Source organism: Mauremys mutica, chromosome 1 (genome assembly GCF_020497125.1).
Source record: "Mauremys mutica isolate MM-2020 ecotype Southern chromosome 1, ASM2049712v1, whole genome shotgun sequence".
In the NCBI taxonomy this organism is placed as follows: domain Eukaryota; kingdom Metazoa; phylum Chordata; order Testudines; family Geoemydidae; genus Mauremys; species Mauremys mutica.
Window position 1 is genome coordinate 150,860,121 of NC_059072.1, and position 25,897 is coordinate 150,886,017.

Sequence of the window (25,897 nt, forward strand, 5' to 3'; positions counted from 1 at the left end):
CTTTTAATTGGATCCAGTTTAGAAGTGTAGTTACCGAGACAGCTTCCTGACGGCTGCCATGCCACCCACTTGCCTGTTCCTGCTCTCTGGTTCTCTCTCTCCAGTCTCCATCCTCCTTCAGTCACCCGGAGTGATCGTCCTCTTTCCTTCCTCATTGACCATCCCTTTCTAAGTTTTCTCTCCAGCCCTCCTCCTTCCTCCTTCCTATCTCCCCCCACCCCTGCCCTTCTCACCTGTTCTGCCCCCCCCCCCCCGCCCATGTTGCTGCCTTCCTACCTCATATCTTTCCTCCTGTCTCCCTTGCACACCCTCCCCGTCTCTCCCACTGCCCCCGTTGGTGATTCATACCACGGCTGTGCAGTGCAGCTCCCCGGCGTTGGCTGGGCCCAGCCCTCACAGTGCTGCAGCTTGATTAGCAAATGAGCTTTGGAGATGGGATGCTCTGGACAGATGGAAGCGTGTGACAAGCAGCATCTCGCTCCCTCGCTCAGGAGGCGGACGGTGCGGGAGCCCGGGCCCCTTCCCAGCAATCGTTTCTCTGCCCCCCTCCTCCCCTTGGCGTGCTGCCCGCGACTCTGTGTGTAGGGAGGGGACTGCACTGCCCGGGCTCTGACCTCCGGCCACTTGCTCTTAGTGCCTCTCTCTTTTCCTCTCCCCCTGCTCCGCATCTCTCCATCTCCCCTCCCTCCTTCCAGCGCCTCTTAGTCCCGGGTGAACTGAGCTTCTCAGTGTAGCGGCTCGCTCCACATTTACTCCTGGTGGGGGACGGCGGCTTGGCCTCTCCGGCCAGCTGCCCTGCTCCCAGCCGCACCTGTCCCCGTGTCCCTCTTGCCCCCTCCCTCGCCGCCTCTGTCCGTCTGTCTCTCTCAGCCTCAAAATGGCCCCGTCCCTGGGAGCGCTCCCTCGCCATTGCTCCCTGTGTCTTCTGTGGGGGACGCGAATTGATCACCTCCTCGCCCGCTGCCCGCCCTCCCTCCCCGCGGTCCCGGGGCCAGGCGGCCTCTCCAGCCCGGCTGGCCGCGGGTGGGTGTGTGCGGGAGGCGCGTTCAGCAGCGTGCGGGCTCCCGGCTCCCGGCTCCCTCTCCCCTGCCTCCTGCAGCCGCGGCGCGGGCTCAGCCAATGGCAGCCCCGCGCTCGGGACCTGAGCTGTTTACCCAATCTCAGCCCTCCCCCCCCCCTCTCCTCCTCCTCCTCCTGCGAAGATCCTTGTAGCATCCAAGCCGGGAAGAGCGAGCGAGGGCGGAGAGAGGAGCGAGGGAAAGAGGCAGGGACGCAGAGGGAGCAGAGGCAGCGCTGTGGCAGGCGAGGTGTGGCTGGTCCGAGCATCTTGGCCGGAGGGCCTGGACCGGAGCATCTCCTGCCTCCCTCGCTGCCTCTCGCCGGGGCGGGCAAGGCGCGCTCACCCCGGACCATGCCCCTCCGCCGGCGCAGGCTGGGCCACACTGGACATTCACCATAAGTGGAGCTCCCCCACCCCACCCCCTCCTCCGACACCTTCGCCCACTTCCCTTCCTCCTCACTGCGGCGCCTGCTGCCTCCTCCGCGGGGACCTGCTAGAGTGATGGGCTGCATAGGATCCAGGACTGTAGGTAAGGAGCCGGGCAGGGAGGGGGGGAAGAGGCTCCAGGGAGCTGCTGCTGCTCATCTCTCCGGCTGCCTTTCCCTTTGCATGTAGCGATCCTTCCGTGGCTGAAGGGGGATGGACAGGTAAAGGGCTTTTCTCCCCCGGTCTCTCTCGCCCTCTCTGCCTGCCCCCCGTCTCTCAACGCCATTGGGTGTGCACGGTGCGTTACAGCTCCCTGTTCTTTGCTGGGCACCGTGCTCTCCCTGCTGCGGGGCGAGCCCCCGCGGTGCGGCTCGGGGGATCCCGAGGTGCGGGCATGCTCCTGAGACGGGGGAGGGCTCTGAGACCTGAATCAGGGGCCAGCCGCACCTTCTCTTCCTCCTAATGGGAGGGTTATTGTTATGATCGGACTATCCATATCACTGCAGTGAGAGCTGCACATCTCCCCCCCACCCACACACACACGCCTCATCGGAGAATAACAACACCCAGAGAGTCCCTCCCACCGCACAGAGACATACCAAGGCAACCCCTTTCTGCTGTGCACCCACTTCGCAGCCTCTGTGACAAACCCCATCCTGCCAAGGGACCCCCTCACTATACCCACGCTTAGGCACATCGCCTCAGAATAACACATCTCACATGACCTGAAGAAGAGCTCTATGTAGCTCAAACGCTGGTCTCTTTCACCAACAGAAGGGGGTCTATTAACAGATACGACCTCACCCACCTTGTCTCTCACACACCCCCTGGGACACTGTCCACCCATCCAGCTCTGCAGCCCACACTCTCACACACCACCCCTAAGGGATATATGTCACACACCCACCTCATCCAGCTCACCAGTACCTCCCACTCCAATACCTTTCCCGAACTACACAAACCCTGTACAACCCCCTGAGAACAGAACCAATCACCTATGGCTGTGGGAGGTGAACCACTTCCCCCCAAAAGCACACTGAGGGAAGACTTTTCAAAAGATGTGCTCCTCTGCCTGTGACACCTGTCCCTGATCGGAGGATAAGAAACCCAGCTTTCCCCTGCTGCTGAGCACCTCCCTCTACACATCAAGAGAACACTCCTGGGAACATCTTCTCACTGTGTCACCAATGTACCCTCAGAGTAACAAGCATACGCCCTTACCTAAAGGTTTCTACCCCACATCCACCCTTCATCTCCCACCACATCCAGCAAGAAGGTACTGTCCTCTGTAATACCTCACAACATCAGAGAACACCAAACACTTTCTCTAGGATACTTCTTTCCCAGCATGATGGCACCTGGACCCTTTCCCTGTCGCAAGTCAGCCACACTGCCCTCTCTCATGCCTCATTCCCCCAGGCTGAGTGAGCACTGTGCCGAGGACATTATTTATCTATCCTGCCATGTTGCCTTATCAGTGTGGTCTCTGAACTAAACGTAACTGACCCCCTTCACCCCATCACACACCCCCATCAGAAAATAACAAACATCTTCAGTGACACCCACTCCCAGTTGGCTAGAACTGTATTGAGCTGCTCATCTTTACCCACACAGATTTTTTTTTTAAACATAGGACTACATTTTTATGACTGGAGGCCTGAATTCTGCATTGCAAAAAGTCTGTGTAACTGGTCACCTGCATTTGCAGGTAACAATGTGTGGACACAGTCGTTTAGGTGACTAAATGTCCATCTGTCTGCCTGATGATGATAACTAATTGCAACTTGCATGTGCAAGTGCACCTATACCATAACTTTTAAAAATAGGTTCCATAATATTCCAAGGTATTGTTGGACCTGTTGTAATATATTGGCTTTGTATATGTATAAGGGGCATTGTCCTATAATGTTGGTCCCACAAAGAAAATAAGAGATCTACTAATAGTGTTAGCTGAAGGAGTTTGCCTTTACCTCATATGATAGAGACCTGTGTTTTGGGAGCTATAGAACCAGGGTTCTAGTGTGTGTGTGTGAGAGAGAGATCTACCTAATAATTGTGTCTGATGCCTACCACCTGTGCCCACTGTTCCCAGCTCTCGCTCATCAGTGACCATAGCTCTCTGGAGTGCTGGGCCAGGGAGCTAGACACTGCGCAGAGGTGGTGGGAAAAGTGGGGAAGTTTGTCTGGAGGAATTCTGTTGGGAGTGGAGAATCTGTGCTATCCAATCTTATAGGCGCCCATTATGAGGCTTTCTCAGGACTGTGAAGATGGCCTGTGAAGAAAATTAGTGCCTTTAAATACCAGGTCAGAGAGGTATAGGCCTCTGAGCTGCAAGACATGGTTGTGATCTTAGCCCCTGACACAATGTATCACTGAGACACTTTGATTAAAACACTAGAACTATATAAAATGACATGGCATATATTAAATGGATTAAAAGCTGGCTAACTGTTAGGACTCAAATGTGAACAAGGAATCGTGTGTGTGTGTGTGTGTGTGTGTTTCTAGTGAGGTCCCGCTGGGATTAGTTCTTAGTTCTACACTATTTAACATTTTTAATCAATGACCTGGAAGAAAACATAAAAAACTGTCACAGAAAAAGTTTGCACATGACACAAAAATTGGGGAAGTGGTAAATAATGAAGGGAAGAGGTCACTGACTCACTTGATTTGTGGGTCCTGGTGGATAATCAGCTGAATCTGATTATCAGGGGGGAGGGATAGCTCAGTGGTTTGAGCATTAGCCTGCTAAACCCAGGGTTGTGAGTTCAATCGTTGAGGGGGCCACTTAGGGATCTGGGGCAAAAATCAGTACTTGGTCCTGCTAGTGAAGGCAGGGGGCTGGACTCGATGACCTTTCAAGGTCCCTTCCAGTTCCAGGAGATGGGTATATCTCCAATTATTATTATGCAGTCTCAGTGCTACTCTATGGTCAAAAGGGCTGATACAATCCTGGAGTGCATAAACAGGGGACTCTCGAGTAGGAGTAGAGAGGTTATATTTCCTCTGTATTTGGCATTGAAGTGACTGTTGCTGGACTACTGTGTCCAGTTCTGGTGTCCACAATTCAAGAAGAATGTTGATAAATTTAGAGGGTTCAGAGAAGAGCCACAAGAATGATCAAAGGATTGGACAACATCCCTTCAAGTGACAGACTCAAGGAGCACAATCTATTTAGCTTAACAAAGAGAAGGTTAAAGGGTGAGTTAATTACCATCTATAAGTATGTATATGGGGAATAAATATTTGATAATGGGCTCTTCAATCTAGCATAGAAAGATATAACATTATCCAATGGTTGGAAATAGAAACTAGAAATATTCAGACTGGAAATAAGGTGTACATTTTTAACAGTGAGAGCAATTATCCAGTGGAACAATTTAACAAGAGTTATGGTGGGATCTCCATCACTTACAATTTTTAAATCAAGATTGGATGTTTGTCTAAAAGATCTGCTCTAGGAATTTTTTCAGGGAAGTTCTATGGCCTGTGTTATATCAGAGGTCAGACTAGATGATCACAATGGTCCCTTCTGGCCTTGGAATCTATGAATCTTGCTGGCCTGTTTCTTGCAGAATTGATTTAATATTGGGTCTATATGTTCCATCACTCAAATCAAGTGGTTGTGGGGCTAGAAGAGGGAACAATGATACTGTACTGGTTGTTCTCTGAATTTGAATGGTTTTTGACTCAGGACTTTGGATTATGGAAGTTAGTGATAGAAAAGCCTAGTAAATCACATTTAGTCTCTCATACACCACTGCTGGATTTTTCCCTAGGATTACTCCAGGGCTTTGTCTATTCCATAAATTGTTTATTTCAAACTTTTAGTGTGTGTGTGTGTGTGTGTGTGTGTGTGGTGAAAAAAGTTTCCCTGGAACAAAACCTCCTCATTTACATTAATTCTTATGGGGAAATTGGATTTGCTTAATATCATTTCACTTAAAGTCACATTTTTCAGGAACATAACTACAACGTTAAGTGAGGAGTTACGGTATAGAAAATGATGGTGATCTTGAAGGTGGATAGTCTTCAGAATCCTGTATGTTGAGGATGGATTTTCCTAAACAAAATAAGTCAATGCAGTTATTTAATTATTATTACCATACTGCTCATTTAGTATTACTCATTGCATTCACTGACACTCAGTGCTACTTTAAAGGTGAAATTGTAAAAGGAAGATCTGCCTATTTCAGCTATTTATTTTTTATCACAACTGCATCTAAAATGATAGTACCATAGAGCAGGGGTGCCCAAACTTGGTTCGTGGCTTGTTCAGGGTAAGCCCTAGGCGGGCCGTGAGACATTTTGTTTACCTGAGCGTCTGCAGGCACAGCTGCTTGTAGCTCCCACTGGCAACTATATTTTTTGCTCAAACATGAGATTTCAAGAATAGTCCAGAAGGAAGACAGGCAGTCCTTAAGAAAGAAGTATGAAATTAAAAAGTTTACCAACCTGAAGATCCTACATGTTCAGACATGTTCCTTTCATCATCTTCAACGCAGCTTCCTCCTGCGAAGGAACACTTCTCAGGATGTTGTTTCATTCGGGCAATCAGGCCTTGCATTTCTTTGTTGCACTGTTTGCATTTTGCACACATGCCTGTCATATCCACAGGTAGAGGAACTTCATTAAAATATTCCCAAACTGGCTCTCTTTTACGGCCTGCTGCCATTCTAGGTTTTCCCTTCTAGTGAGAGAATGGCATGGTAGATCTCAAATCAATGAAGGCTTCACTCAGAAAGACCTCAAGACTTCTGGAATATGCTGCTCAAAGAGTTTCATTTTTGTTTCTACTGCGTGTCCCGCCCGTCTCACATTTATCTCCAGACCTCTTCTCCTTGTCCAGATCTATTCCGCCCCCAACAATCTTCTGTCCATTGAACTTTTTGAAACTTTGCACTTTTAGAGAGAGGTAAGGGATTGACACTGTGTACACAAATTTGCAGAGAGACAATAGGGTTGAGGTCTATTTCTCACCTCTAGATATTATTTATTTAAAAACATTTTTGCGATTAACAAGCATGTTATCTCTGGAGACACAAATCCACAGTTTGAGTCTGCAAAACTAAGGATCTCTGATGGTATCTTCTAGACTGAGCACTGAGTCCCATTGGGTAGATAGAAAGATTAACCTAAATAATCTATACAGAAGCCCCTGGACCCCCACAAGATTGTGTCCCTAATCCATGAACTATTGGAACTCATTTACAAAACTTTTCTTAAACATTACATGAGTATATTGTCTCATACTATAGAACTAGAATTTATAATCCCTATTCCATGATGAGATATCTTTGAGCTATAATGTATCTTAATTAAAACTATCTTTAGATAGTTTTATTCCCCAAAAAGCATTTATCAAAAAAATCCAATTTAAATTTAAAAAAAATCAGATTTTTTTTTTTAAACATTGATTTTTATCCACCCTGGTTCCTGTCCTAGGAGGTTTGCAATCTCCCTTGTGGAGACTATTCCACAGTCTATTAGATCTCACAGTTAGCAAATATTTGCTGATATGCAGCCTGAAATATTCCTTTCTTGAATTTCATTTCATGACTCCTAGTTATATCCCTTTGCCCTAACTTATTACTCTCAGGAAAGACCTTCTTTGAAAATCCCCTTGGTGGGCCATCTGCCTCAGTAGCCAGATGTCTCTGAGCTGACTAAGCTACCTCTCTTCACTGCTTTTTGAATTCCTTTGTGCTGTGAGGGTATCAGCCACCTGCTGAGGACACTTCTGTTTCTTTGTCAGGGATTTTGTAGATATAATGGCATCCACTATTTGGCCACTTAGAGAGAGTGTCTCTCTTTCCTTCAGGCACTATAACCAAGTTGGCATAATGGTGGTAATATTTATGATGTGTACTGTGGTAGTGCCCAGGAGCCCGAGTCATGGACCAAAATCCCATTGTGGTAGGCACTGTATAGACACAGAACAAAAAGATTGTCCTGTTGGCACTCTTGCTTTTTTTAATGAATCTGAATTTCGGCATCAGAGTGTCTTTGTCCAGACCAGTGGTCCCCAAACTTTTCGTCTGGCGGGCGCCAGATGAAGGACTGTGGCGGCGGTGAAGCACCCACCAAAATGCTGCTGAATTTCTGTGGTGTTTCGGCGGTGACGCCTCTCGATGATTTAGATGCCCCCGCAGGTGCCATGGCACCCGCGGGCACCGCGTTGGGGACCCCTGGTCCAGACCATCTTAGTGCATTAGGGCTTGTCTACATGGGGAAAAAGCTGACAGGAGCTGGTGCACAGCAGCTCTTCTACACTAACTGCCTACCTGGACACACTTACTGCACATGGAGAGTAACCCTTGTGCACATTAGCTTAATGCCCTTTGGAAGTGTACTAAGCCAAATTGCCTGATGGCACACTTAGGGTACGTGTACACAGGGATAAAAAAGCCTTGGCTGACCTAGGTCAGCTGACTCAAGCTCATGGGACTCAGGCTTTGGGGCTGAAAAATTGCTTTGTAGACATTCAGGCCTGGGCTGGAGTCCAAGCTCTGGGCCCCTGTGAGGGAGAAGGTCCTAGATCCTGGGCATCTACACAGCAATTTTTAGCCCCACAGCCCAAGGCCTCCAAGCCCAAGTCAGCTGACCTGAGCCAGCTGCAGCCACGCTGCAGGTCTTTTATCCCTGTGTAGACAAACTCTTAGTGCTCAGTAAGAATGTCCACATGGGGAGTTAGTGCGGAGTAGCTAGTGCACTTTAAATTCACACCCAGGCTTACTGCACACTAACTTGCTGTACAGAAAAGTCCTTAGTCTGGTAACACTGGCACATTGTTTTTAAACTTTGAACAAAAGATTAAATTGACTTATTGGCAGCGAAAGCTGCCACATTTACAGCATTGGGAACTGAAGATCTGTACTGATCTGGTACCTCGTGGACAGTGGTTGTGCCGGTGTGACGGCCTCTATCGTGGCTGAGATCAGAGACTCAGAACAGAAAGCCAGCTTAAGCTAAAGTGCCGGGTTCCATAGGAGGGCCTGTAACAGACTCACATGCTTTATGGATTCGTTGTAATGGTAGGACACAACACACAGAGACCACGGAGTGTCTCCCAGACTGCTGCCAGCCAGCTGTAAGAGCAAGAGATTTCAGTTTTTTAAAATGAAAACATGGAGTCTGGGGCACAGTTATGTGCCAACTTCCAGAAAAAAAAGGTTATTATGCAGCTGCATAATCACATTGTACAAGGAACCCTATATTGGATTTATAGTACAGACAATGAAAGAAGTTAGTTGCCTTGATTATATATGTGGCAGAGCATTACCCTGCAGAGCTGGTCAGTGTGGTGAAGGCTCCCCGTCCTGTAAAGCAGACTTGTTGGTGATCAGTTTTACAGCTTCTTCATGTCAGAGACCATGATGTGGGTGGCCAGGCCTGCTGGTTGGAGTAGGAGTCAGTCACCAGGAATAGGAGCCCAAGGTCAGAGCCGAAGTCAGGAATCAGAACCATGGGTCAGAACTGGGTTACCTGGAATAAGCCAAAGTGGAGCAGGGCTGGGAAGGAGGCAGGAGCTACCACAGCTGTGGGTGAATGCTTTGAGCAGCCATCAAACTTCTGCTGCTGGGCTTAACAGCTGGTCTGATGACTCTTCCCACCAATCTGGCAGTGTAGCCAATCAGGCAGCAAACAGGCTAGCTCTGCTGGTTAGGGTGCCCAAAGATTGGCTCTTCGGCAGGCCCCAATTCCTGACAGCTCACTAGGGAGTAAGTTCAGTCATGTTAAAGCCAATCTCTCTTGAGCCAGTTGAACCACTCTCCTTGTTGAAGGTGAAGATTTCTCAATAAGATCTTGGAAGTAGTTAATTACTCTGCATGATGTGTTTTGTAAAAACTAATGGCAATGCAATCTCCCATTGACTGAGGTGTATAATCAATCTCTTCTGGGTGGAAGGTGAGGTGCCATCCTGGGTGAAGCATGCTGAGTGGTTCTTTCCAGTTATTACACAGAGTGACACATTCCCTTTCCCTGGAGAGAGTGATTGAGCAGCTTCATGACTGAGCAGCTCAGTAGGCATATAAATGAAATGGGATTTTATGACACCTTGCAACCTTATATGAGGACATGGAATGGCTCAAAGATGACAGTGGCATGTACAATGATGGAAGGAAGACAGTTTTGCATATTACTAGTCAGGACTAGAGCTGGGCAAATAATGAACTTTTGGCTTTGCTATCAATTCCTAACAATAAAGAATGTGTGTGTGTGTGTGTGTGTGTGTGTGTGTGTGTGTGTGTGTGTGTGTGTGTGTGTGTGTGTGTGTGTGTGTAGTTTCAGCTTGAACTGAAAATGATTTTTAAACTTTTTTTAGGAAATTAAAGAATACAAGAAATTTTATTTTCAAAAGACTACAAAATTTCCCCAAATAACTGAAATGTTTCATTTTGATTTCAAGCATAACACTTTTTAATTATGTTTTGATAAAATTAAAAAAAAATTCACATACATTTATTTTGAATAAAAAATTAGATTGTTTTGTTTCAAAAATGTCTAAACAACACATTTTGATTTTTTGATTGAAACAATTCAGTGAAATTGACAGGAATTCATGAATTTTTTTGGTGTTGCCTGAACTATAATTTTAACAGAAAAAAGTTTCAGTTGAAAAATTTTGCCCACCTCTGAGTAGGACCATAATTTCCTGAAAGATATGTAGTGCCCCCCATGATATAGAAGAGGGAGGACTCAGGTGTAGTCTAGATTTAATATTTAAGTTGACATAGCTACAGTGCTTAGGGATGTAAAAAATCCACATCCCTGAGCGACAGATACACTGACCTAACCTCCAGTGTAGACACAGCTAGGTCAACAGAAGAATGCTTCTGTTACTGTCACACAGAGAGATGGAGTTCGTACAGCGATGGAAAAACCCCTTCCCATCACTGTAGTTGGCATCTACATTAAGGGGTTATCTTGGCAGAGCTGCAGTGATGTAGCTATGCTGCTATATTCCCTATAGTGTAGACTGGGCTCAGTTGTAATGAGTATAAAGGGGAGTCTTAACTAATGACTTGTCTTCACTTGCAACAATTAACTCAAGTTACTGAACTCACACTACCTTTGCTAGGGTGAGAGTTACCATACTGCAAAACAACACTGGAGTTATATGCAGTGTATTTATAGCCATCTTGGTCCCAGGATATTAGAGAGACAAGGTGGGTGAAATAATATATTTTATTAGACCCACTTCTGTTGGTGAGAGACGCATGCTTTTGAGCTACAGAGTTCTTCTGAAGAAGAGCTCTTTGTGGCTCAAAAGTTTGTACAGATTGATTTGATTAGCAGCATGGAATGACTGGATTAGCAGAGTGGTTGGATTAGCTACTGATGAATTGTATCTCAAGCTGTTGCATTTCTACTGCATCACTAGCTTGAGCATCAGTTCTCAAGCTTCAGCTCACCACCATGATAGGCCAACTATCTTGAGTTAAAAGCACTACTTAACTCAAGCTAGAGATTTTTTTGTGTGGACATGAGTCAAGTTAGGGGTAACACTCAAGTTATCTGTGTTGTTGTAACCCTTCTGCCATTCAGAGTTGGCAGAAACGAGGGCTGGGTTCAGTATCGTGGGGTTTCTTTTCAACAATACAACACAAAACCAGCTAGAGCCCCATCCAGTGACCTGGAACAATTACATACCACTCACTGGGCGCCTCGAAGAGGCAATACTTCCCCTCTTGCAAGCAGAGTCTGAGTGTAGCAAATAAACTTTTAATAAAAGGAGATAAGTAACCTGGCATTAATTTGGGAAAATGCTACAAACAGGGTTCATTAACATAAACCATGAGCAAAAGACCTACCCTACCCCACCTAAGTAAGTTGGGCAGTATCCTTTTCCCTCAGGTTCTTAAGTCCAGCAAACAAAAATCCCTTTAACATGCCCATCCCTTCTCCACCCCCCACTCACAGTTGTTGTCCTGTATCAGTGCAGGCCCAGAGTTCAGAAGTACATCCGCAGAGTTCACCTCCCACCCTGGGTGGAGAGAGATGGAGGAGAAGGCACCATACTTGCTCCACTGTCCTGGCATTCACTCACCACTCCTCATCGCCGGCCTCCTTGCTGGCCACTTGCCAGGATGTCTTCAGGTGCTACCACTTAACACAGCTCTCAGTGATTTCAGCTGTTAGTGGGGGATCCTCACTGCTGGTGCACACTGGGTATTCCCTTGCATCAGAGACACTGTCCCAAAGCAATTCTAATGCTGAGACCTATGTATCAATGATTTCAGCTCTTCAGTGTGTAAAACAACTCTCAATTGAGCCTAAATTAGCTCTTTTATTACCTAGTGGCAAGAAGAAGGGTCATATGAGCTCTAAAGCTCTTAAACAGCACCCACACCACCAACTACAAAGACCTACCCCCACCATCTCACCTCTCATTGGTCTTTGTAACCCATATCCCCTGCCTAATGAATGCTGTTTAGTTTAGGGTGAGTCCTTCAATCAGGGTATGCCAAGCATAGTTCTGCTGCCTTTGATGCACATACCAAGGATAACAACCCCTTGTTACTCCTGCCTCAATAACAAGGAGCCTGAGGATCCAACACTAGCCAAAAGTGATCATTTGGGCAAGCAATCCCATCCTGCTGAGCACCTAGGCAGAGTGGGTGTGTTCATGCAAATGAGGTCAGCTCCTAAAGTGTTCTTCCACAGTTCATCACTAGATGTCAGGGGAGAGCTCATTCACACCCTGCTTTCACTGTTTTCAGCCAGCCAGGATGAGGGCGATTTAGTCTAGTGGTTGGAGCAGGCATCAGGCCAAGAGATTGGAGCAGGCATAAGGAACCAAGGACTAGGATCAGAGCTGGAGTCAGTAGTGAGAAGCCAAAGTCAAGGGTCAAACCAGAGCTCAGGAACTGGATACCAGAGCAAAGGGTCAAGCCGGAGGCCAGGAACTGGAGTGAGCAGGGTAGCACGCAAGGAGAGGACAATACAGAGGCAAGGCTGGGTGCAAGGCAGGGGCAGCAGAAACAAGGTAACACAGGAGCATGCATAGGCATGAGCATGAGCATTGAGCAGCCAGAAAGCTGCTGCTGCTGGCTTATGAGCTGGCCTGCTGCCCCTGCAGCCAATCAGGTGGCATGGTGAATCAGACAACCTGCTGACCAGCTGTCCTGATGAGACTGCTTGGAGATTAGGTCTGCTGCAGGTCCTGATTCCAGACAATACTGTCCTCTGTAGGGCACCATCTAGGCCCTGGGGTCGGGTTTCTAAGGGTAAGCATGCTGAAAGGCACGCAGGAGAGCTGGGGCATGGAAGTGTTCTGTACATTCCCATGAATGTTTGTCTGGGATGTACCCAGTGATGAGCTGCCAAAATCTTAACAACCGGTTCCCTATAAAAAGTTCTGATTTAAGGGGGAGGAGCGGGGGAGGGGCCAGGGAGAGATTGTCATGGGGCCGGAGGCCCCTGCAGGGCCTGGGCCAATTGCCCCCTCCCCTCCCCTCTGGCCAGCCCTGGAGCTTGCAGCAGCCCCCACCCCCACCCCGCACCTTACTGGGCCATTCAAAAAGTGGCAGCAGGACGACTCCCGAGCTCAGCTGAGCTGCCCAGCTGGTGCCGGCGGCTGGCCACGCTGCAGCTGGGGGGAAGCGGGGGAAGGGCCGGGGGAGCTTCAGCCTCCCCAGCTGGGAATCCTGGGAGCAACAGGATGGTCCGGCCCACAGGCCAGAGTTCTTTGCCCACCCCCTGGCCCTTTAACAACCGGTTCTCCATGGAGGTCTAATTTTAGCAACCGGTTCTTGAAAACCTGTGGGAACCTGCTCCAGCTCACCACTGGATGTACCCATTCCAGTCAATTACATATTGTAGTTTCACTTGGACCCAATGAGAGTCTAGAATCTGCTGAAGCACACGTTCTTCTTGGCTCTCTATCCCAAAGCCAGGTGTCAGCTGACGGGATAGGTCAACATGCCATTTGTAAGTTGCCCTGGTGACTTCTAATTTCTTCTGGGGTTCTTGGAGTGCCTGCTGGATGTGGGTTGTGAGTTTGGTAGCAACAGGCATTGATGATTCAGAGGGGATCTCTGCATGAGCACAAAGATAGAAACCATAATTAGTGAGCAAAGAAGGGAGTCTGTTTGGTGGAGACCTCTATAGCTTTGCTGTAAGCAAACTCAGCATGAGGGATCAGGGACAGTCAGTAATATTGATGATAGATTTAGGGAGCCATGTAGTTCAAGGGCTTGACTGACTTGTTCTGCCTGCCCATTGGTCGTTGGGTGACAGGCCACTGAGGTTAGGGCATTGATACTCAGGTGGCATAGCAATTCTCACCAGAAGTAGGAAATAAATTGGGATCCTTAGTCAGACATTATCCTGCAGGCATGCAGTGGAGATGAAAGATGTTGATCACAAACAAGCAGGCTGTCTCCTGAGCAGAGGGAGGAGGCACCTGCAATGGAACAAACGCTATCTTGGTTAAGTGGTTGATCACCGCTAGAAAGCATGGCTTTGGGAGGGTGGTAATTCCATGATAATGTCCACGGAAATGATGGTCCACAGTCGAGGTGGAGTGGGTAAGGGCTGGAGGAGACCCAGTGGTCTTGAATGAATGGGGGTCTTGGTCTGGGTGCAAAGGTCACAGGACTCTACATAGGATGCCACAGAGGTACATACAGCAGGTCATCAAGTTCCTGTTAAGGTCTGGGCCTGGTTGTGGTGTAAGGCTTGATAGGTTTGGATGGCAAGGTGATTGCTAGGTAACAGAGTGGTCAGAGGCTACAGTGCCAGAAAGGACCTTGGAGAGCTTGGGAATCACGGACATTGTCTCTTCACCCAGTTTGTAGTATTCATCCTTTTGTGACAATGCATCCGCCTTCCCATTCCTTGTCCCCAGCTCGTAGGTGACCACAAACTTGAATTACATCAAGTGGAGGGACCAGGGTGCCTGTCGCTGGTTCAGGTGCCTGGCTGTTTTAGGTACTGCAAGTTTGTATGATCCATCAGAACTTGAACCAGGAACCTAGCACCATCTAGAAGATGCCGGTCCTTGAGGTAAGATGATATAAGCAAGAAATTCAAGGGTGTCCCAGTCAAACTCTCATTTCTCCAGCTTTGCATATAGATGAATCTGGTATAGCCTTTCAAGAACACTATGCAAATGCTGGCCACGAAGAGCTGGGTCTTTGGAGAAAATCAGAATGTCATCAATGTACATAATGACAAAGTGGTCCAGCATATCTTGGAATATATCATTCATAAAGTGTTGAAACGTTACTGAAGCACTGCATAGGCCAAATAGGAAGACTAGATATTCATAGTGGCTGTATTGAGCATGAAAGGTGGTCTTCCACTCATCCCCATCATGCATGCACGCCAGATTATAGGCACCACACATCTCTATCTTCATCAAAATACTGGCCACACATAGCTGATTTAAGATCTTGTTGATAAATGGGAGCAGGGACCAGTTTCATATGGTCACCTTGCTCAGGGCCCAGTAGTCAACACACACATGCAAAGAGCTTTCCTTCATGACCAAAAAGACCGGAGAATCCACTTGGGATGTGGCTGGGCAGATGAAACTCTTCCGAGCTTTCTTCTGCAAGTTTGGGTTCAGAGAGAGCATATGTCTACCAAATGGGATCTTGCTTTTGGGCTTGAGATTGATCAGCCAATTGTAAGTCCCATTCGGAGGCAGGATGTCTGCCTTCACCTTGTCAAAAACATCAACAGAGTCTCAGTATTTGTGGGAGATCTTGGCTGTGGCAGATGGAGCTGCAGAGGCACTAAAGGTCCCAGTGGTTTTGCTGCCTGAGGGTGAGGGTCTTCCAGCACATGACATGAACCACAGAACATACCAGTCTGGTTCTCAGATCCTGGGAGGCAGGATAGCCAGAAATATCTGGAGTTAATGTGTAGGATCCCCTTCCGCCAGTGAATGTGGGGGTCATGGGTGGTAAGCCAAGGTATACCTAGGGTGATGGGAGCATAAGGGGCATGGATTAATCCAAATTGTAGGATTTCCTAGTGCCCCCAGAGGGTGATAACCATTACTGGCAAGGTCTGGTGGGTTACTGGTCCCAAGGAGAGAAGAGACCCAGCAAGAGTCTCAACCAGATCTGGATAGTCCTTGCATATGGTGGGAACCATATGGGTCTTAAAGTTCAAGACCATAAAGTTACCTGAGGCCCCCCGAGTCAGCTAGGACCTCTAAGTGAATCTTGGAGCTTACTGGTAGTAAAATCAATAGAAGTATTCGGATCTGCATCGGAAACTGGATTGGGGGTCCTGAAGTGCAATTGTGGCCCCATGGGTGCTGCTGGGAATTACCAGAGGTGGGAGAAGACCATCTCTGTCTGGACCCACTCCTCCTGGCTTGGGACCTGGCATTTCCCACCCCTGGTTCCATCTGAGTCTTCACTGGATATGTCAAGGCAAGATGGCCAGGTTCCCCACAATATAAGCACCAATGCCGGGCATTAGGCTTGTGCTTCTCGGAGTCAGAGAGGTGCGGGAAAACCTGGTTAGCTTTCAAGAACTCTGGTGCCAGGGAAGCTCTGCGTGCTTGGAGTGTCATGGGTGAGGTGAATGGCAGCCTCTGGAAAATTGAGGTACACTCATGCCGCAGCTCTGTGAGGCGATCATTGATTCTGACGCACAAGTCAAACAGATTGTTCAAACTGGATGGAGGCTCCCCCCACATAAGCTTGTCCTTGATATTCTCGTTTAACCGCAGATGGAAGTGATGGCTCTGTGCTGTCTCATTCCACGCAGTGCCAGAAGCCAAATGATGAAATTCAGCAGCGTACTTGGCAATGGGCCGGCATCCCTGACATAAGGCCTGAAGGGTTGGCTCAATGGTCCACACCTGGTTGCTGTCATCCACGATAAGGGACATGGTTTGAATGAATTCCTCTAATTGTCACAAGAGGGGGCAGGACTGTTCCCGAAAGTGGGAATCCCAGGCAAGGACTCCCAGTCAACCACACGGGCCTGGTCCATGGGGAATGATCGGGAGTGTAGGAGAAACAGGAGCCAACACTGGTTCAGGAACCCACAAAACTTGTCCCAATCTCTGTCAAATTTGTCAGGCAGCAGAATCTTTGGCTCCAGGGAGGGTGGAGTAGGAGGAGCCAGCAGAGCAACCTGCAGACCCTGTAGGGCAGCATTCTCTGATTGCCGGGCAGTCACTTGTACCTGAAAGTTCTGGACAGTGTCCACCAGTTCCACTAGAACCTAGTAGTGTTCATGCTTGCACTGAGGATCCCTGGCCCTAATTTTAGGGGATGCTCAATCTGTCATCCAACTGGTCTGAGAATGACCTAGCCTAGTGGTTAGAGCGGGCATCAGAAACCAGGGACTAGGGTCAGACCTGGAGTCAGTAGTCAGAAGCTGGAGCCAACAGTCAAGCTGGAGTCTGTAATCAGAAGCCAAAGACAAGACGGAGGGCAGGAACTGGAGCGAGCAGGGCAGCACCATAAGGAGGGGTGCAAGGCAGAGACAGCAGGAACAAGTTAACCCAGGAGCAGGCACAGTGGTGGGTATGAGCACGGAGTAGCCAAGGAGCTGCTGCAACTGCTGGCTGAAGAGCCAGCCTGCTGGCCCCTGCAGCTAATCACGTTGCATGACCAATCCAGCAGCCTGCTGCAGGCCAGTTGTACTGATGAGACTGCCTGGAGACTAGCTCTGCTGCAGGCCCTGATTCCAGACAGCTGTGAAGACATTTCCTGAGACTGCTGGACAAAGACAGACCCTGTGTGTCTCTGCGTTTGTCCAGCTCCCAGACTGACTAACACAGTTTGTGCTGGCTAGTGTCACTTCACACAGCCTCCTTAAATCCCGGTTTAGATTGAAACAGAATAGACTGCTGATGACACTAGAGCATCATCTCCATTTCTCCAACAGCCACTCTGATTTCTATGGTGCCTCCATGCTGAAATTTGCAGCAAACTTAAATTTTCCACAGCAACCTGAACTGGTTGGAAAAATATTCCCAAAAAATTAAAAACAAAGGAAATTTTCAATACAGAAGAAAAACCCAGGAAAACACAGGTGCTATCGAAACTGATGTTCGTGCCTTAGTATGTAAGTCTCTTCTATCAGTGAGAGGCAGTACTAACCCAGTGCCCCAGCATGGTTAGACAAGATGGTGAGCTGCTGGAAGAGCCACCTTTTGTATGAAATGTAAAACTGAGGTTCTGACAACTTGGGCCATTATAAAATTGGCATTTTGTTGTAAGAATAGGATGATAACCCTAGAGTCATGGCTAAATTCTAATTTGAGTAACTACATTTCACCTGCTTAAAATTTTCCCAGCAGCTTTAATTGCATATGGTATTAATCACTTTCTGTATGGTGTCCTGTTAAATGGCTGTTTTCTTCCACCCCAGAGATGGCTGTGTTTCAAAGATAGAGGAAGTGAGCCCTACATATAGAATCTCCATTCCAGTGCTCTGGGAATCCTTTAGGCTGAAAAGGTGTTATAGAAATGTGAAATATTATCCTTATTATAATGTTAGATCTGTTTGCTTCTGACACAGCTTACCATGATGTGGAGTGTATGAAATGATATCTTCATCAAAGATCATCTCCACGTCTGGCACAAATGGGCCACTTAGGGTGCGATTCCACTCCTATTGTAATCATTATTATTGTTTGTTTATTATTTGTATTGCAGCCCTAGTCAGGAAAGTAGACACCATTGTTCTAGGCCAGGGGTAGGCAACCTTTCAGAAGTGCTGTGCCGAGTCTTCATTCATTCACTCACTCTAATTTAAAGTTACGCGTGCCAGTAATACATTTTAACGTTCTTAGAAGGTCTCTTTCTATAAGTCTATAATATTTAACTAAACTATTGTTGTATGTAAAGTAAATAAGGTTTTTAAAATGTTTAAGAAGCTTCATTTAAAATTAAATAAAATGCAGAGGCCCCCTGGACCGGTGGCCAGGATCCAGGCACTGTGAGTGCCGCTGAAAATCAGCTCGCATGCCGCCTTCGGCACCCATGCCATAGGTTGCCTACCCCTCCCTGTTTTAGGCCCTGTACATACGTCATACAGATAGACCCTGTCCCCATGTGCTTATGATCTTAGCATATGACAAACTAACAAAGGGAGGGGATGAGTAACAGTGAGAACGGTCATATTCAATATAGTAAGCAGTGGTCATTAACACACTAACTGCATGGCTATTGTCAAGAGTTTTGTAGGCATCACACTAGAGGTGAATTTGAAGGTGAGATTTTAAGGGGGAACATGGACAAAGGAGGCTTTGTGGATGTTTATGGGGCATGCCTCCCATGCATAAGGGGCAGAATGGGAGAAAGTACAAATGGGCCAGAAAGAAAACTGGCATTTTTGGCAGGGTGGAGGTGGGAGTCAATGGCTCAATAACATATTAGAGTTATGTAGGACTAAACCATGAAGGGCCTTAAAGAGAAAGTCAAATTGTGTCTGATACAGGGGGAAGGTGGGATCAGTGGTGGGATGCAAACAAAGATGATCTTAGCAGCAGTATTTTGGATAGACTTGAGGGGTGAATTTGTTGAAGACAAAAAGGAGAAAGTTGCAGTAGTCAAGATGGAAGATGATGGGAGCCTGAACTAGAGTTTAGCTGTGTGGACTGAAAGAAAAGGTCAGATATTAGCGATGTTGTGTAGAAAGTAGTGGCAAGATTTAGACACAGCCTGGATGACTGGTCTAGTCTACAGAGAGGGCCGAGTCAAAGGTAACACCTAGATTGTGGCCTGAATGTCTGGGAGGGTATGTCTACACTACAGGATTATTCCGATTTTACAGAAACTGGTTTTTGGAAACAGATTGTATAAAGTCGAGTGCACGTGGCCACACTAAGTACATTAATTCGGCGGTGTGCGTCCATGTACCGAGGCTAGTGTCGATTTCCGGAGCGTTGCACTGTGAGTAGCTATCCCATAGCTATCCCATAGTTCCCGCAGTTTCCCCCGCCCACTGGAATTCTAGGTTGAGATCACAATGCATGATGGGGCAAAACAGTGTCGCGGGTGATTCTGGGTAAATGTCATCAGTCAATCCTCCCTCCGTGAAAGCAACGGCAGACAATCATTTCATGCCCTTTTCCCTGGATTGCCCTGGCAGACGCCATAGCATGGCAACCATGGAGCCCGTTTAGCCTTTTTTCACTGTCACCGTATGTCTACCGGATGCTGCTGACAGACGCGGTACTGCAGTGCTACACAGCAGCATCCCCTTGCCGTTGCAAGTTAGCAGAGACAGTTACCAGTCATATTGTACCGTCTGCTGCTGTCATGGGTGCTCCTGGCTGGCCTTGGTGAGGTCGGCCGGGGACGCATGGACAAAAATGGGAATGACTCCCCAGGTCATTCCCTTCTTTAAGTTTTGTCTAATGGAGAGTCAGTCCTGCCTAGAATATCAGGCAAGCCTACTAAAGAACCAGAGAGGAAAACAGCTGCTCCGGGTCAGAGTCCAAGACATCCCATGGAAATGATGAGCTGCATGCCATTCTAGGGGTTGCCCCTGCAACAACCCCACCCATTGCTTCCCTCCTCCCCCACCCCTCCTGGGCTACCGTGGCAGTTATCCCCCAATTTGTGTGATGAAATAGTAAAGAATGCATGAATAAGAAACAACACTGCCTTTATTGCCTCTGCAAGCAGAGATAAAAGTGGGGGGGAAGGCAGTCTCCAGCTGCTATGATATTCCAGGCAGGACTGAATCTCCATTAGACAAAGCTTAAAGAAGGGAATGACCGGGAGTCATTCCCATTTTTGCCCAGGTGCCCCCGGCCGACCTCACCGAGGCCAGCCAGGAGCACTCAAGGGATGACGACGACGACGACAGATACCACTCATATTGCACCGTCTGCCGAAGGGAAGGGAAGGGAAGGGGATGCGGCTGTGTAGCGCTGCAGCACCCTGTCTGCCAGCAGCATCCAGTAGACATGCGGTGACATTGAAAAAAGATGAGAAACGATTTTTTCCCCTTTTCTTTCATGGGGGGTGGGGGAGAGGGGCTGACGACATATACCCTGAACCACCCGCGACAATGTTTTTGACCCTTCAGGCTTTGGGAACTCAGCCAAGAATGCAAATGATTTTCGGAGAGTGCGGGAACTGTGGGATAGCTAGAGTCCTCAGTCCCCCCTCCCTCCCTCTGTGAGCATCCATTTGATTTTTTGGCTTTCTGTTACACTTGTCTCAGCTCCTTAAGTTTCACGCAGCACTGTGTTGCGTCCCTATTGTGGCTTCTATCATAGCCTTGGAGATTTTTTCAAATGCTTTGGCATTTCGTCTTTTGGAACGGAGTTCTGATAGAACAGATTCATCTCCCCATACGGAGATCAGCTTCAGTATCTCCCGTACGGTCCATGCTGGAGCTCTTTCTTGATTCTGGGACTGCATGGTCACCTGTGCTGATCAGAGCTCTACGCTGGGCAAACAGGAAATGAAATTCAAAAGTTCGCGGGGCTTTTCCTGTCTACCTGGCCAGTGCATCCGAGTTCAGATTGCTGTCCAGAGCAGTCACAATGGTGCACTGTGGGATAGCGCCCAGAGGCCAATACCGTCGAATTGCGGCCACACTAACCCTAATCTGACATGGCAATACCTATTTCAGCACTACTCCCCTCGTCAGGGAGGAGTACAGATATTGATATTAAGAGCCCTTTATATCGATATAAAGGGCTTCGTTGTGTGGATGGGTGCAGGGTTAATTCGGTTTAATGCTGCTAAATTCGAAATAAACTCATAGTGTAGACCAGGCTGGAAGGAGGTGGTATTGGGGAGGCAAGATGGCTTCTGGGGAAAGATTAAATGGCAAAACTCCTACTAATTTAAGTGGAGAAGGATGAAGTCTGTAGTTGTAGTCTCATCAAAGGGTATGTCTACACTCCAGCTGGGATGGGGCTTCTCAGCACAGATGAACAGAAACATGCTAGCTCTGCTCAAACTAACACACTAAAAATAGCAGTTTGGCCACTCTGGCCCAGGGATGGCTTGGACTAGCCTCCCAAATTTAAGACTGCCTGATTCTGTGGGTACATGGTTCAAGTGGTTGGCCTGAGCTACCGCGGGGACAGCATGAGGATGAGCTCACTGCTGCTGTCTATGCTGAACCTGTGGCCAAAGGAGGACTTTAGTGTCTCGGACTGTCACCCTGGCACCTTTCATTCACATCAGATTAAAAGTTTAAATTAAAAAAGTAATTGTGTTCACTAGACGTGTTTTGCTTTCCAATAAAGTGTGTGTCTGCACTCTGCTCTTGGGCTCTGACTGTGTTTATCCTCTCTTAGCAACCGCACATCAAATGTGCTCGGTTTTACAGCTGGTTGGAGGAACTTATTTTGGAGAAGTGTTATAGCCAGTGTTATGCAGCAGAGGTGGTGAAGCTCACTTTGAATGGGGAGTGGGTGGAGTTAGGGCAGCAGAGCTGAGGTGAGCGATCAGGGTCTCAGAGATAGGAGAGAGAGCAGGGTGGGTGCTCTGCAAGGGGAGTGATGGGAGCTAGTGAGACCAGGCAGCGGGGAGTGTGTTTCTTACCTGCTCCTCAGCTAGGGTTGCCAACTTTCTAATTCCAGAAAACCAAACACCCTTGCCCTGCCCACTGCCCCACCCCTTCCCTGAGGCCCTGCCTCACCCCTTCCCAAGGCCCTAGCCCCATTCACTCCATTCTCCTCTCCCTCCATCACTTGCTCTCCCCTGTCCTCTCTCACATGCTCATTTTCACTGCAAGGCTCTAACAGGCATATTTATAGTTTTGACAGATGTACTATGCTAAGTTCAGGTTTTATTTGTTACAGGCAGAGCTGGCAGCAAAATAGTTAAAAAGGGTAATTTAAAAAAAATTAATTTCACAGAGGTTTTCATGTTTCTTTCCCTCCCCTCTTCCCATTTTTTGTGACCAGCTCCATCTTTTTTGTTCACTAAAGTTATTGTAATTTTATGTGTGGAATTAGGACCACACATTATCACAGCTACAATGGGTCCATTAAAGGCCCACTCCTGAAGCCCAAATACAAATCCATAGAGCACAACCACAGAAATGCACACCTGTCCAGATACCCATATAAATAAATCTGTAGAAACTGACTCCCACACCTACATGCAGATACACATGTGTATTCATGTGTACACATCTAGCATGCACTAACACATATAGAATGCACTTGCATCCGAAGAAGTGGGTATTCACCCACGAAAGCTCATGCTGCAAAACGTCTGTTAGTCTATAAGGTGCCACAGGATTCTTTGCTGCTTCTACAGAACCAGACTAACACGGCTACCCCTCTGATACTTAACACATATACTTCCACATTATTTAATATTACAATTGTTGTTCAGTGTTTAGAGACCCCAACTAAGATCAGGGCTCCAGAGTGGTAGGTGCTGGACATACACATAAAAAGAGAGCGTCTGCAACAAAGAGTTCATAATGTAGCTAAACAAAGGTGGGGAGAAATGTATGATACACTGGCTCTTCTTCACTTACTAGTCAACAACATTCACTTCTTAAGAAATAATATATTTCTTTTAGAGTTCCCATCTCTTTTAAAAACTTGTTATGAAATGAATACACACATATTTTATGTCATCAATTTTTTTGTGTGTGCAAGCCTGCAAAACAAATAAAAGTCAAAGAGTTAGGCTGCAAATTTTATTCACACAGGTATACACACATGCGGCAATACACACACCTCCCTACACAAAGACACACAGTCTCTTACACACATACAGTGCATGCATGCACACACTTACCTACACAGAGACACTTTTTCATACACTTTTTCCAGGGCCTGCCTAAATCACCCAGCTGGAAAGGGAGGAGGGTGGGCTGGAGGGGAAAAGATGGGTGGGGCTGGGGATGGAGGAGAGAGGATGGGGAGGGAAAGAGGCCAAAGACGAGAGCAAGGTGGGAGAGAGAGGGGTCAGTGAAGGAGAGAGGAGAGGGTGTGGGAGGTATGTGGGGTGGATGGGGAGGCAGAAGGCTACAGGTGCTTGAGGATGTGGGGAGCACAGGGGTGTATAGGGACATAATGGGAGTGCAGCAGTGTATGGAAGTGAATGGGGTGCAGGGCTGTGGGGGGTGAGGGACATGGGGGTGGTGGCTCTGGGAGGTGGATAAGATGGGTGGGAGAGCGCTGTAAAGGGTACAGGGCTGGGATGGGAAGGTGTGGGGTCAGGACAGGATGGAATGGGGAAGGGATGCAGTGAGGGATGGGGGCCGGGGGGGACAGAAAGGGATGCAGTGAGGGAGATGTGGGTTCAACCCCATTCCCAGCACTTGGAGATGGGGATACACGTACCTCGAACTCCTGGGTGCTGGCAATGGGGTGACAGACAGACCGCGGTTCGCTGCAGGGCTCGCGCTGCAGCTCAAGGCCAGCCACATGAAGAGCGTGAGGAGAAGAGGGCCAGGCAGCAGCGAGAGAGGTGTGCACCACGCGACCCTCAACTGCTGCCTGCTGAACACACACGAGTCATGCTCACGCTGTGCGGTGCAGTGCCGCCACAAACTGGACAGTCAACGGCCCGGTCAGCAGTTCTGACCAGAGCTACCAGGATCCCATTTTGACAGGGTGTTCTGGTTCAAAACCAGACACCTGGTCACTGTATCCTCAGCCAGATCCTGAGCACTGCAGTGGCCTCTCCAGCCCCTGTGGATCTCACTTTTGCCTCCACTTCCTCCTCTGGCCCCTCCTCACAAATGCACAGTTTACACAGAATGATGTGCTGGGGGCAGATACCTAGATCAGCCCCCTACAGTATTTCCATTGCATGGGCGCTAGCCCCCACTGCTCCGAGTCCCACTACCCCTGTTATACAGGAGGTCAGGCTAAATGATCTAATGGACCCTTCTGGCCTTAGAATCTATTAACAGAATCTAGAATCTGTGAACAGAAAATGGTAAATTTTGTTGTTGGAATGGAAATGTATTGTTACTGTTAATTAATTATATTTTCCAACAAGCCCTATTCAGTTTACACAGATATACTCTCTAACCACCAGCCCAACAGACTCAGCTTGGGCTCTGAGTGGCAAGCTGGGCTCTTTCCTCCTCCCACATCATCACAAGTAAACAAGGTTATGCAGGCCAAATTAGGCCTGTTTTGACTCTTGTGCAACCTCATTGCCTTCACTTGGTGCCTCTGTAGCTCCTGCTCAATCTCTTTTCTTCTCGGTGGGTTTGCACAGGGGTCATTGATTGGCATTTGGTAAACAATTCTTTTGATGAGGCCCAAAATGGAAAAGTATCCAGCTTGCACTCTCAGAGGTGTGCTATCTCTGCAGGGCTAAAATGTAGAAAAGAGCAGTAAAAACTTATTTTTGTCATTAAAGACGAGTTAGGACTCTAAATAGACATGGGGGTTGAAATTCATCTCTGTTAGATAAGCACAAGTAGGCTGACCAGATAGCAAGTGTCAAAAATCAGGACGGGGGGGGGGGGAAATAGGTGCCTATGTGAGAAAAAGACCCCAAAATCAGGATTGTCCCTATCAAATAAGTATATCTGGTCACCCTAAGCACAAGGTGTGTATGTACTACTTCAGTTCCACTAAATCCCTCTTTTGAGGACAATAGTGCCTGTGCTGATCCTCTGCAGAAGAGTGAATTACTACAAACCTTTGGAGTCAAAAGGTGCCATTTTTACACTCACAGGATTATACATGAATAGATAATGTCATTCAATCAATTTTACTTTATATATGTTTGAAATATCCAGGGCCCAAAACTAACCAAAGATTATAACATATGGGACCAAACCCCAGTAAACCTGCACCTGAAGATTTGCAAATAAATTCTATGGACCTGATATTTGATCAGGAATATTACCACTGAAATAAATGCAGTTCTACCAATATAAGTGAGAGGAAAATCAGGCCCATTTTTAATACACGAATGTTTCCAACAATGGCTGAAATGTAGCACTGAGATGATTGTCTCCACTAGTTACTCTTCAAAAGGGAATATTCTGTTTCTGGTGCCATTGCAGTCAAAGCAACATACATTTCCTCAGTCACTGAAAGAATATCTTATTTTATAAATTTAACTTTTTTCTATTCATGAATCACTCAAAGAATGATCTGAACTTCCACAACTGTATTAATTGTTTGCCTAATAGTTTGAGGAGAAATGAATGAATTTCATTATTCAGGGGGTGTGATTGGTCAGCTAAGTTACATTACAGTGTTTTTGCTCCCTGATGGGATGATGGACACTTTAGAAACAGGAAATTATTTGTAAAGAATTAATAATATGACCCTACCAGTAGCAGTGGAGGGAAATCACTATGTTTATTTACAAATCACTTCTTGTATTATTTGACCAGCTTTAATTACAAAACACCTAAAAATGTGATAGGTACACACTCCATACCGGTATACAGTAGCATCACTTCCAGCTCCCAATGACATTTACAACCAGGACCAAGAGATAAAACAACATTTAAAAATTGTAC

The 25,897-nt window shown here is 47.4% G+C and overlaps 1 protein-coding gene across 2 annotated transcripts in view; it reads left to right on the plus strand.

Annotated features, from left to right (window-relative positions):
• The first annotated feature begins 1,229 nt into the window (after nt 1–1,229).
• The window catches only part of FAM131B (family with sequence similarity 131 member B), a 59,876-nt gene continuing 35,208 nt past the window's right edge, over nt 1,230–25,897 (plus strand). For both annotated transcript variants that reach the window (XM_044982718.1, XM_044982729.1), the window contains exon 1: nt 1,230–1,589. In XM_044982718.1, the coding sequence (XP_044838653.1) occupies nt 1,562–1,589 (28 nt within the window). In that variant the 5' untranslated portion in view covers nt 1,230–1,561. The remainder of the gene's footprint in view (nt 1,590–25,897) is intronic.